Source organism: Pogoniulus pusillus, chromosome 6 (assembly GCF_015220805.1).
Source record: "Pogoniulus pusillus isolate bPogPus1 chromosome 6, bPogPus1.pri, whole genome shotgun sequence".
In the NCBI taxonomy this organism is placed as follows: domain Eukaryota; kingdom Metazoa; phylum Chordata; class Aves; order Piciformes; family Lybiidae; genus Pogoniulus; species Pogoniulus pusillus.
Genome location: NC_087269.1, coordinates 33,878,230 through 33,890,477, shown reverse-complemented (window position 1 = coordinate 33,890,477; position 12,248 = coordinate 33,878,230). Strand labels below are relative to the sequence as shown.

Below are 12,248 nucleotides of genomic sequence, written 5' to 3'. Positions count from 1 at the left end.
TTACTGCAAGGCAAACAACACAAATACAGTGTAGGCATTCCTGGATGTTAAGTGGTTGATACATTTTCCTATGACTTAAGAGACTTTATAAAATTAAGTCCTTTTCTTTCCCTGAGCTGTCACTAAATAGCCATCCCTAGGCATTTATTCTGCAAATAAAGCAAGTGTTCCAGATTGCCTCCTACTTCTACAGCTTCACTCAGTCTTTGTGACTCCATATCTCTGAATTCTTAACCCACTTTGGTATGCAAAGCCTAGTGAAGTGAGATATTTTTTCCCTGTGGGGATGCCGAGCTGTGGCTGTTCTGTCTGAAGAAGTCTTTGGGGAGAGCTTAGAGCAGCCTTCCAGTACCTGAAGGGGGCTACAAGAAAGCTTCTGCAAGAGCTTGTAGTGATAGTATGAGAGAGAATGCATTGAAGATTGAGGAGTGCAGATTTAGACTGGATATTAGGAAGAAATTTGTTACAGTGAGATCCTGCAGCAGGTGAGATCCTGCAGCAAGTTGCCCAGGCAAGACATGGATTCCCCCTCCTTGGAGATGTTCAGTGACCAGGTTGGATGAGGCCTTGAGGAACCTGCTCTGGTGGAAGGTGTCTGTGCCTGTGGCAAGGAGAGTGGTGCTAGGTGATCTTTAAAGTCCCTCCAACCTAAATCATTCTGTGAATCTATGAATCTATTTCATCACATGGGTACATACTAGGAAACTGCCTTTTTCTGCTGTCCCAAATTCAGATTAGACCATTGTTCTCCTTATAGTAAACATTAACCTGTAATCTTGTCACTAAATTTTGCTCTGCTTTGGCAATACCATCAGAGATTAAACATTTAGCTCTTGAGGACAAATTGAAATGGTTTTATCTAATATGAAATTCATATATGCACTGGTGATCCATTGGAAATTTCTTAGTCTAAAAATAGTTGCCTAAAACAAATATTTGGACTCCTAAAGAGACCTGGTTTTCCAAGGTTCTCAGGGATGCCTTTTGAGACTCCAAGCAACGATAGTTCCTACTTCACTGTATTGATTTTAAGAGCGATGTCATGAGTAAATTTCATGAGCATGTGTGCAAATGGGTTTACGTTCACTAATGGTGTACACAGTGCGCAGAACTGATAAAGATGATCTCAGTGTTGCTTACTTATGTCCTCCATACATTATCTAGTTCTCAGAGTCATTCCTTTATCTAGGTGGGGATTCAGTTGTGATCAAATACTTGGACTGTAGCAAATAAAATTAGCTAAATTCACAATCTGACCAGCACTCTGTGCTAGGTATGTGCTACAAATTAGATACTGTGCATGCATCCCAGATGTGTCACACCATTCAGGTGTGTCAAAATATCCAGCAATATTATCATTCTGTCATCACACTGACATCTAGGAAAGGACTGAATTCATAATCATCTCTGGCTGCAGCTGAGATGATTATAATCTGATTTAGAGGGAAAAGATATTATTACATTAATTTTCTACTATAATTCCAGCTGTACCAGACACTGATTTCAATGACATTATTCTAACATGAAGCTGAAATAGTTCTGATGAAATCCCAGGAGATTTTACAGCTTTACACTTTTGCAACGTATCCTCAACCTATACTTTATGGATGAATCAGTCTGGATCCTTATCTGCTAAAGCATCTAGCAGCAGATGAGATCTTCCATGATTCATGCTTTGCATAGTGTCCTCAGAAGTATGTGGTTGCCTTTCTGGAAATAGTTCCTGCCCAGTTTGGGTTTCTGTAGCAAGACATTGCAGAACCTGCTCTTTAAACTTGGTCAGAGCTGAATCTCTTCTGGTCTCATGTAACTTCTCTATGTGTTTGACTTTCTCCCTTTCTTATCTGTCCCACAAATAGTGAGCAGTCTGAGACATTTATCCCGACAGGTGCAGGCAGTCATGCGTTGCCTTTGCCTGCTCTCCAGCATTTTAACAGGATCTAGTTCTGGACTAGTGGCTTTTTAGACACATTAGTGTGATGGAAATGTATGAGATACCATCACAGCTGAGAGACAGGGCATGTTTGTTGGGTCTCAGAACTAGCCTGGTACAGTCACACGAGCTCTCTACTGAACTTTAAGCCTGGCAGAGTAGCAACGTGGTGGGGCAGGCATATGACTGTAGGGAAACATGGAAAAGAAGCTTCAGTTTATCATTCAGAGATCTCCTCTGGGTGAAGACCTGAATTTCTTGATTGCATCTCTTACCAGTTAGAAAGTGAAACCATATACAGGTAAAAATATGCAGTTGTATTTTTCTGCCTGCAGCATGAGCCCTGCCATCAGTAATAGTTACATAAATGTTACAGGTGCCAACAGTAAGTCCCTCATTGTTGTTCATCCTCATTACTCAGTTTCATAAATAACTAGTGCAGCTAAATAATGCTTTCCTTGCATTCATTTTCTTCCATGAGACTGCCCCATAGATGGCAGGAAGTGGGATGGGGACTCACAGTGTATTTAAGCAGGACTACTTCGTGGTGTAACAAATTATTTGTGGGGGAAAATGTGCATTATTAATCCTGTAGGTGTCTGGTGAAAAGCACCCAGGATGGCTTGTCCTGTCTACCATGCTAATTTGCCCTTAGTGCTGTAGGGCATGGTCTGCTCTTTAGGAAGACAGTGCCTACATACCTTGCAGAATTGTGTTAGAGTGGAGTGAGCTTGATGCTTATTCACTGACTTCTGTGGAATCCCACCTGCTGGGTTTGTGCTCTCCACACTCTGCACAGTCAGCTACATGGAGGTGGTTTGTCACTACCACCTGTGACATAAGAAAAGTGCCAGTGTAATGCCACATTTTAGCATGGAATACTTTCCAGATAAACTGATGGTCATCTTGAGTTCCTAAGGAAAGAGCTGGCAAGCTCTGAGCTTCTCCGGTGAAGGAAAAGTCTTAGCTGTAAGAACTATACCTTAACTATGTGTTCCATACAGGTAAAGCTTAGATGACTGGCTTGTAGAATAGAAGCTCTGTAGTTACAAGCTCTCCTTTTTAGATGGATTAACTGTTCTACAGGAATAAAAGGTCTGTCCATGCTGCCTCTAAAAACAGCAGCACTGGGGAGCAAGATACAGCAACAGCTGAATTGGCTTCAGAAGTACTGCTGCTATCCTTGCATGTTTGCACGAAACCATCCAGCATGACCAGTTCAGAGTCATTACTCTGGACACAGGGTGCCAATAGGACCATGCATGCAATGAAAGTCAGTGAAATCACACAGGTTAGAGTGGTATTATACTGGGGATCTCTGCTGCCAGCTGTGTCACCGCTAACCTCCTGGGTTTTTTCTCTCCATTCCATATCTGTACACTTCTGTTGCATTGATTTTTGTGGTCCAGATGATTATTCAGTAGTCCTTTTTTTTATTTATTTCCTTCTTCTTCTGTGTTTCAATTCTCTCCTTGTCATCTTTCTCGTTTTCCCAGGTTAAGTAAGCTTTGGTTATGTCGCTCCAGTACAGCATTTGTCAGTAGAGGGAGAACACTTAATATCTTAGCAGGTCATTCAACTTCTGGAGTACTAACCAATGAGCTATCATCTTCCAATTCTGGTACATGTTCTTAATCACCATTTATATATAACTTACACTCCCTGTGAAAACATCTAGAGTTTGCAGTTCTGACACATGGGAGTTCTTAGTCCTGCTCAGGTTCTGGGGGACACATGTATGATCAATGTTTTTCAGGTAATTAGAGAAGATTGGGCAGAAACACCATTTGTGTCTTGAAGGTATAGCAGGGGACAAAAAAAAGTCCAGTACAGAAAATCTCTTGTGTGGAAGATAAGTCTGGATGATTAACATCAGTTTGGGCTCTAAAACTTATGAGCATTCTCAGAATTGCTTTCAGACCCTTACTATTGCAACCGTGGTTCTCTCTTGGGGTGATTTTCCCTTGGAAGGAATTATTTTCATGGATTTCTTTGTAGGAAAAAAAAACAATCATGAAAAGAAGAAAAATTGATGGGTTTGAAGTTCATTTATTGGTGGTGTTATGGGACTCTTCTGGTTCTCCTGCATCAATTAACTAAATAACCTCTAATCCCAGAGCTGCAGGAGTCTGTCTCCTAAAACCCACTAGTTTAGCAGGCAAGAACTAGTGCTTGAGAGACCATAAAGCTTCTCCTGCCACCTGAAGATCAGCTTTTGTTATGTGGTTTTAAGCCTAGCCAAGTTAGTCTGAGCTCCATTGCTAAGCCACAGAAAACACCTTAGTATGCAAGAAGCAAATGACAGAATGATGAAAAATAACTAAAATGCACTTCAGGTGAAGCCTTTGAGATGTTTGAACCCCCCTCATATTTAGAAAGCTTTCAATCTATTATTCATTGAAGGTATGTTTGAGCCTTGCTGCAGAGGTAGAAGTTTTTGTCTGTTTGTGAATTTGAATTTAGGTAACTTAAAGATATTTTTCATACTGAAATTCTGTTACTCTGGATCATGCTTCATACAAGGAATGCTCATCTTACATACAACACTGGAAGTTAAAAATCAATCTGAAGCCATGCCTGCAAGCAAATTTTCCTTCTCTGATGGCCACGTTGAGTGTGTAAAAGCTGTACTGGTACATGTGATGTTGCTTTTGTTACAGAGCTTTTGTGCTGGGGGCTGGCACAAGTAAATATTGTTTCATGGCTCAGCAGGTCTCCAGATGTCATTTTTCAACTGTTTATCCCACTGGATAGTGTTATTGTAGGATACAGCACTACCATGACGAGGGACTGGCAAAGGAAGACTGACAAGAGAAGAGTGCTGGCTCAGTCAAGGATGAAAAGCAGGATTTTGAGTTTTGACTTTAGTGCAGATTATTTTACTCAAATATTTGCTACACTGCTCTTGATGCTGGGCCTCTGCTGGGAACCTATGGTCTCCCAGTTCCCTGGTTGATGACTGTCTGGAAAATAAAGCCAGTGTTAAGCTATCTTTTGTTCCCCAAACTGCAGAATTAGTATGAGATAATGATGACTGAGAGCTCATTATGTTCTTTTGCAGGTTGAGCCTGGGCCTTTTATTTCAGATTTATTCAGGTCTGCCTGCCTTGTTCTGACAAGAGCCCTATATGAGCCTGAGAGCTACAGTGGTTCATATTAGCAGTGCAGTTTTCCTACTGAAATATCTATTTTTCAGATGCAGAAAAGGATCTCAAAAGGAAGGAGGCAGGGAGGGTGGGAAGTTCTGTGGAGAAAAATTGCATTCATTCAGAATGAACACTCCGATACAGATAGCTTCCATATGTCTGCATGGTAGATTTTCTCTCTCTCTCCTTGGCTCTTGGTACCTACTTGGTTCTTATCAAGACAATTTTGTGGAAATGTCCAGCCTAATAATGTACAGTAATAATGTAATAATGACCCTTTGCAAGGTGCTGCAACATGTTAGGCCTTGATTCAGCAAAACAGTAAAAGTCATGTGTGCACCTAGGATCACCTTTTTCATTCGATCAAGGCTGGATGCTTTTGTGGATCTTTGGATCTAGAGCATTTTCTGGCCTTATTAACAATATTGCTGTGGCTTCAGTGTCTGACATTCACATCAGAAAAACAAAACCAGAGCAGCTTGAGTCAGCATGACTAGAGAGATGCAGTAATTCAAGCTGTTAAGATTTATGATTATTGCCAGTGGAAGATATTAAAGTAATTCACTGTCATGATATACAAGGCTTTGGGATGATTTCCCTCCAAAATAAAAGAAAACAAATAAATTTGAAGGGCCAGAGAATAAGGGATGCTTTGTGTTTGTGTGTGCCATTAGAACTGAAAAGCTCAGGATTTCTGATTAAGTATTTTGGCATTTATTCTTGTGGCTTTTGATAAGCTCTTCCCAGCTGCTAGCTCCCACATTGCTGCTCATTCTTTGAAACAGCTAGAAGCAGCATGGCAGCTGACTGCCAAAAGGTGATGGGCATTAGAGCTACCTCAAGCCCTGATTTTTCTGAAGGTATCTTGTTTAATATTAGGGTGCCTAATAAGTCCCTTGGAGCTTTGTTAGTAACTATAACTCTGAACCTAAACTGCTGTGCAGAAGTGTGTATAATTGTGGGACTGGCTTTGTTGAGTTTTCATTGTTTGGGATGTTGAGGGTTTTTTAATTATTATTTTTTAATTATTAACAGCTTTTGAAGCTTTTTTAGCTGAGAGAACCATAGAATCAGTCAGGGTCAGAAGGCACCACAAGGATCATCTAGTTCCAACCCCCCTGCCATGGGCAAGGATACTCTATCCTAGATCAGGCTGGCCACAGCCTCATCCAGCCTGGCCTTAAACACCTCTAGGGACAGGGCCTCAACCACCTTCCTGGGCAACCCATTCCAGGCTCTCACCACTCTCATGCTGAAGAGCTTCCTCTTCACATCCAGTCTGAATCTACCCACACCCAGCTTTGCTCCACGAACCAAATGAAAGTAGCAACATCTAGCAACCATAAGAATTGATACTTCCATAGTTATCTTGGTTGTGTGATTGCAGAATTTGCTAATATGAGGGTTTCCAAAAAGTAACAGAATCTCTGTATTCCATGAGGATGTCGAGATATAAATGTTATACCTTCCTGAGCTAGAAATACTTGAATGTAGGAATCCTTACTTGGTATGCAAAGTATATCCTTCCTAGGTTTCTGGCATTAAAAGGGCATCTTGCTAATGAGTTGACCAGTGTCTTCAATGCAAACATTGTTGACTATAAACATGAGAGATGTCCTCTGGTGGCTGATGAGATCTAACATGCCCAGTGAGATGTGATCTGTCCTGTCAGATCTCTGTCACTCTGCTGTCAGTCACTGTGTGCCACATTAGGCGGTGCCTCACCAAGCATGACATGATGCGAGATGACCACAGGGGACGGCAAACTTAAAGTTCCCAAGGAGTTCAGACAGGAAGCTGGCCTTTTGCCATCGGCTTAGCCTGCATCACTTACTCAGGACATGTGTGACGTGCATGCTCCTCCAGATGCCATACCTGACCAGGTCAGTAACACCAAGAGCTGCAAAGGGAGCTTCCTTTATCATTAGTTCTGGGACAACAAGAGCTGTGGAAAGGAGAATAGTGACCATGTCACCACAGAAATGTCATGATTTTTACACACATTTGGATGAGAAAGGAAAAGATTTCACTAAATTGAAACAATTGAAACTCTCTCACAGAGAGAATGATTTGCCATTGGAATGGGCTGCCCAGGGAGGTGGTAGAGTTGTCATCCCTGGAGGTGTTCAAAAAAAGACTGGATGGGGCACTTAGTGCCATGGTCTAGTTGCTTGGACAGGGATGGGTGATAGGTTGGACTGGATGATCTTGGAGTTCTCTTCCAACCTGGTTGATTCTATGATAAGGGGATGGTCAGGAGTGACAGAGTATCAATAATTACTCCTCTAGCCATTTATGAAGGTACCACATATAATTTTTTGTGTATGCCATTGATACAGTAAATATTTGGGGTTGATAGCTCTTCAACATTCACTGTTACAGGCTGGAGAGAGGAGCCTTTACAGACCACTTCAAAGGAAAAGCAGAGATAGCTAGTCTTAACTTTCTGTTCCTCTCCAGGTTTTAATGTTTTAGAGTTATTACCAGGAGGTTCCCAGCAGGTGGCCCTTGACTTTGGATTTCATCTCCCCTGTTAGCTTTATGATGTCTCATTTTTGTTGACTTTGCAGGTCATGATAAGAGGTCTCTATTTTCAAGGGGGAGAAGGAAATTAAGTTCTTGCATGAGGAGGTTTCATAGTATTATTTTAACTGATGTTTTGATAGTTTGGTCATGCTTTAATCTGAGTTTATATTTGGACCTGTAGGAGCAGGGGCCACAGGAGATGCGTTAGATCTACATAGCTGTGAGTATGCTCAGCATTCTGCTGAGGACTGTAAAATCTGGCCAGTTCAGGGAACCCTATCAGATTCAGAACCCAAGCACTCCTAGGAAGCTGTTAGGCCAGCTCTAAACAGTAAGTGCAAGTTGAGGTCCCAGTGCTCAGGCTCTTGCCATTGCGTGCAACTATTCTGTAGGACAACTTTCTTGGAGTCATTTGGCACCTGATCCAGTATTTCAGCAAGTCAACAGAAAATTTCATTCTGCTGATGCCAATGGAATTTAGATCCAGTGCTTTTTCTTGCAATGATTAACTTGTCCTGGTTGTCAAACCTAGTAGTTTCTTTAGATGGCAAGAGGTATATTATTAACTGAAGAAAAAATACACACCCTAGTTTAATGTAATTGTCACAGCCACCATCTCCTAGCACACAGGCATAGAATTGAAATTAGGTAACCCTGTGTGAAGAGGCAAAAGACATGAAGACAATAATCTGTCTAAACCCATGGATATTTGTAGCTTCGCATTTGAGGAAATGGTTCACATTTGAGGTTTTCAATTGCTTTCTTAGGAGCAGCTTTGACCTCATGGTTTGAACATGTGGCATAATGCTGTCTCCTGAACCCCAGGCTGACCTTTTACTTGCTTCTTCAGTGCTAGCAAGGTGTCTAATCTGGCCACACCTCACTAACATGCATGTAAAAATGAAGGATGGCAGGCTGCAGCTTTTAACTGCCTTTGTGCCTCTACTTCTTGGGCACAAGGGTTTTATTTTTAGAGCAGGAATACAAAGGCCCTTTTTGTCACCTCTAAAAACTGATGTTTGCTGCTACTATTGACCATTGTTTGGTCAATCCACAGCTAGTCCAGTTTTCATTGTTTCTACCCACAAGGTATGCTTTTGGATCTAGTTCCAAATTGTTCCTTCTGGTGGGATGGCTGCTTTGAGCTCTACCAACAGCCAAAGCACAATCACCGTAGCCATGTTTCCCCATATGTATTTTAAGTGACCTTTCTGCCACTGAAAGTAGTGATCTCAGATGGTCTCACCTCTTACCCCCTATCTGAAGCAGAATTCCTGTAGATTAACAGCAGTGCATGTCTGCAACATATTTTACTGCATGTTTAGTGTACTTGGGTTCCTCGTTGGCTGGGTGGGGCGGGGTGATGGGTTGGACTGGATGATCTTGGAGGTCTCTTCCAACCTGGTTGATTCTATGATTCTATATCATAGAATCATAGAATCAACCAGGTTTAAAGATCACTTTTACAGCCTAGCAATTATTTTTGCATAAAAACTGGTAATGGAACATTGGAAATTCCACAGAGTAGCAGAAAGACACATTATACAGGCAGTGTAGTTTCATCCTGCTTGCAAAATGGTGAAGCCCCTTGTGAACACTGGCTAAAATGTTCCTTCTGGCTTATCAGAGCCAATCAAGTGGGTCCATGAAACCTGACCTTTAAAGGGGAAAGGAATCCAAATTACTCATCTCAAGAGAGAGGGAAACCTATTAATCTGTCTCTATGAGCCAAGCAAAGCATGGGCTGGAAAGCAATCAAGCTATTAGTATGAGTTGGGGGGAGAAGTTTGGGGAAAAGTAGCTTCTCTCCATGACATGGAGAAAAATGGCAAGTGTCTTGTTCAGAGGTAGACATCTCCTAAACTGTACTTTGTGCAGGTCTAGATTGTTTGTTTGTTTGTTAAGGAAGAAGAGATAGGGTTGTCTTGCAGGGAAGATAAGGAAGAAGAAGATAATTACTTCAAGAAAGATAATCTAATAATTTCTAATATGTTTGGCACCTCAAGTATATCTAACTTTTCCCAACCTGCTAACTGTTCTCATGGACTGAGATAAGAGCAGCAAGAGCAAGCTTTGGTCCTCTTTGTTGCATTGTGTGTTGAATGTTAACTGTTGATTAAAGTGTTTATTACAATTGACAGGTTTCAACATGCTGTTTGACTCACTTTAAACATGCGAGTTTTAATGCGAGTGTGAGTTCATAGTCAGCATAATGACTTCTGCTTTGCTATCAGGAGTAGTCGTTTGTAAAAATCTTGTCAGGTTTTTAAGTGACATCCTTCTTGTAGTAACCAGTTTTAGAAAAAAAATGCAAATGGTGGATACTCGAGTAGAAAACAATAGCTAGTTGTGCTCAGAGCATTCGTTGGAGGGATCCCAGGGCTGACAAACGTTTTTAGTCTGTCCACTAGTAATGAAAAATGAGTGATAGGAACAAAAACAGATACATTCAGCTTTCTCATCTTTGCAGTTGCCAAGAAAAAGCAGTTTCTTGCAGTCTTTGTAAGACAAGGCCAGACACATGAAAAATTAGGCTCTTCTGTCTTACAGCCTAAATTCACCAGCTGGTATTTCAGTTTCTCTAGAACTATGTTCTTGTGGCAGAGCTGGCAAATCTGTTGCAATGTTTTAGATTTACCTTCTAGGTGTTTCAGTCAGAACTGATGTGCTTCAGATTACACTGTATCTGCAAGAGCCCTGGGTTTCATAACGTTTCTTATGACTTATTTATTATCATGCTGTAGGAGCACCAAGCATATGAAGCTCATTGTAAAAGGATTTACCCATAGATGTGTTTAAAAAGATGGGCTCGTCCCCAGAGACAAGATAGTCTGACCATTGCCAAGGAAGGCAAATCCTTAATCAACGCTAAGATGGTGAAGATTACAGAAGAATAAGGTGTTCAGACAGGGTAACAAAGAATGAGGCTTGAATCAACATTCATGAGAAGTGCGTTTATTTTCCAAGATTGAAAGACTTTTCACACAGTCCAAAGAAATTCAGCTTAAGAGGATTTTTGCTGTTTCATGCCTGAATGTTTTACCAGGGGACGTGTGGGATATTCACACTGAGTAACTGCTGCTGTTCTTTCCAGATGGGATACACTCCTTTGCATGTTGGCTGCCACTACGGAAACATAAAAGTCGTTAACTTCCTTCTGCAGCATTCTGCAAAAGTTAATGCCAAAACGAAGGTGAGTTTCCGCCTCTACCTCGCTGCTTGCGTGGAGGCAGCTTGTGTGTCGTGCTCACCGCAGCTTCTCCCTCTGCCCGCAGAACGGCTACACGCCGCTGCACCAGGCTGCGCAGCAGGGGCACACCCACATCATCAACGTCCTTCTCCATCACGGCGCGGCACCCAACGAGCTCACCGTGGTAAGTGCAAGGGGAACACTGCCAGGCCATTGCTTTCCCCTTGGGCTCAGCTCTTCCACTCCAGGTAAAGCATCTGAGTAAGGGAAATGTGAAAATATGTTTGCGGTAGGAGAGGAAAAGAACAGCGGAAGCCTGTTCCCATCGCCCCCACATCCTCTATGCCATCATCTCTTCCAAACTTTCAGCAACTATCTGAAAATCTTTTCATTTTCACCCCGTTCCTGCAGAGTTAAAATCTTATATATCCCACTATCCAAACTGTAATCATTTCAGTCACCAATATACAAGCATTTCTTTGGCACTTATTGCACATTCTGTAATCTATTAGCCATCTCTACACTTTTCCTTACTAACATTCAACTCTTTTTTTTTTTCCCCCCACCAATGTTTCAATTGCTAGAATGGAAACACTGCCCTCGCCATTGCTAAGCGACTTGGCTACATTTCAGTTGTTGACACATTGAAGGTGGTGACAGAGGAGACTATGACTACAATTGTAAGTACAGTTTAGTTCAGCTGTGAATGGAACAATTTTTCCTAAGCCAGTGTATTCAGCTTTGTTTAGTTACACGTCTACTGAGATTTCAGTTTAATTTCCACCTATTTCCTTTTAGCAGTACAAAGTGGATATTAAGTCAAATATGAACAATACATTTTTAAGGTAGTAGACCCTATGAGTGTGCATGCAGAAAGAGTACCAACTGAGCTGAAAATGGCCAGTGTAAATGACTGGTCATAGCTGCCATGGAGGTTTTTTTGCACATCTTGTTGTTTAGGACATAAACCACAGGAATACAAACTGATTCCAGTGGACTTCTGTAAATAGAAACTGCTTCTGCCTTTCGAGGTTTGTCAAGGGACCAATCTATTTGGCCTAAAAGAACCTATCCAAATCTAAAAGGTGACTGGAATTTTCCTAAAAGCACCTCACTGCATAGTTTCCACCATCTTCTGAGGTATGGTGAGAGGCTATCTTCCACAAAGCAACCGCAGTCATCTCCAGCAGCCCCAGATATCCATTCACAGACACATTCATGAAGTCCAGCTTGTCTGTCCTACTGGTCAGGAAAGTTTATTACAGCACTAGCTAGGATAAATTAAAAAGACTATCAATGGCCAAAGACTACCTGCTATCAGGGAAACAGCACTTCCTGGGATGCAATATATAGAATCATAGAATGGTTTTGGTTGGAAAAGACCTTTAAGATCCTTGGGTTCAGTTCAACCATTCTCTAACTCTGTCAAATCTGATGATAAACCATGTCCCTC

The 12,248-nt window shown here is 41.6% G+C and overlaps 1 protein-coding gene across 14 annotated transcripts in view; it reads left to right on the top strand.

Moving 5' to 3' along the window:
• Positions 1-12,248, top strand: part of ANK3 (ankyrin 3) — a 430,392-nt gene that overhangs the window by 324,196 nt on the left and 93,948 nt on the right. For all 14 annotated transcript variants that reach the window (XM_064145162.1, XM_064145163.1, XM_064145166.1 and 11 more), the window contains 3 exons: positions 10,700-10,798; positions 10,881-10,979; positions 11,380-11,475. In XM_064145162.1, the coding sequence (XP_064001232.1) occupies positions 10,700-10,798; positions 10,881-10,979; positions 11,380-11,475 (294 nt within the window). The remainder of the gene's footprint in view (positions 1-10,699; positions 10,799-10,880; positions 10,980-11,379; positions 11,476-12,248) is intronic.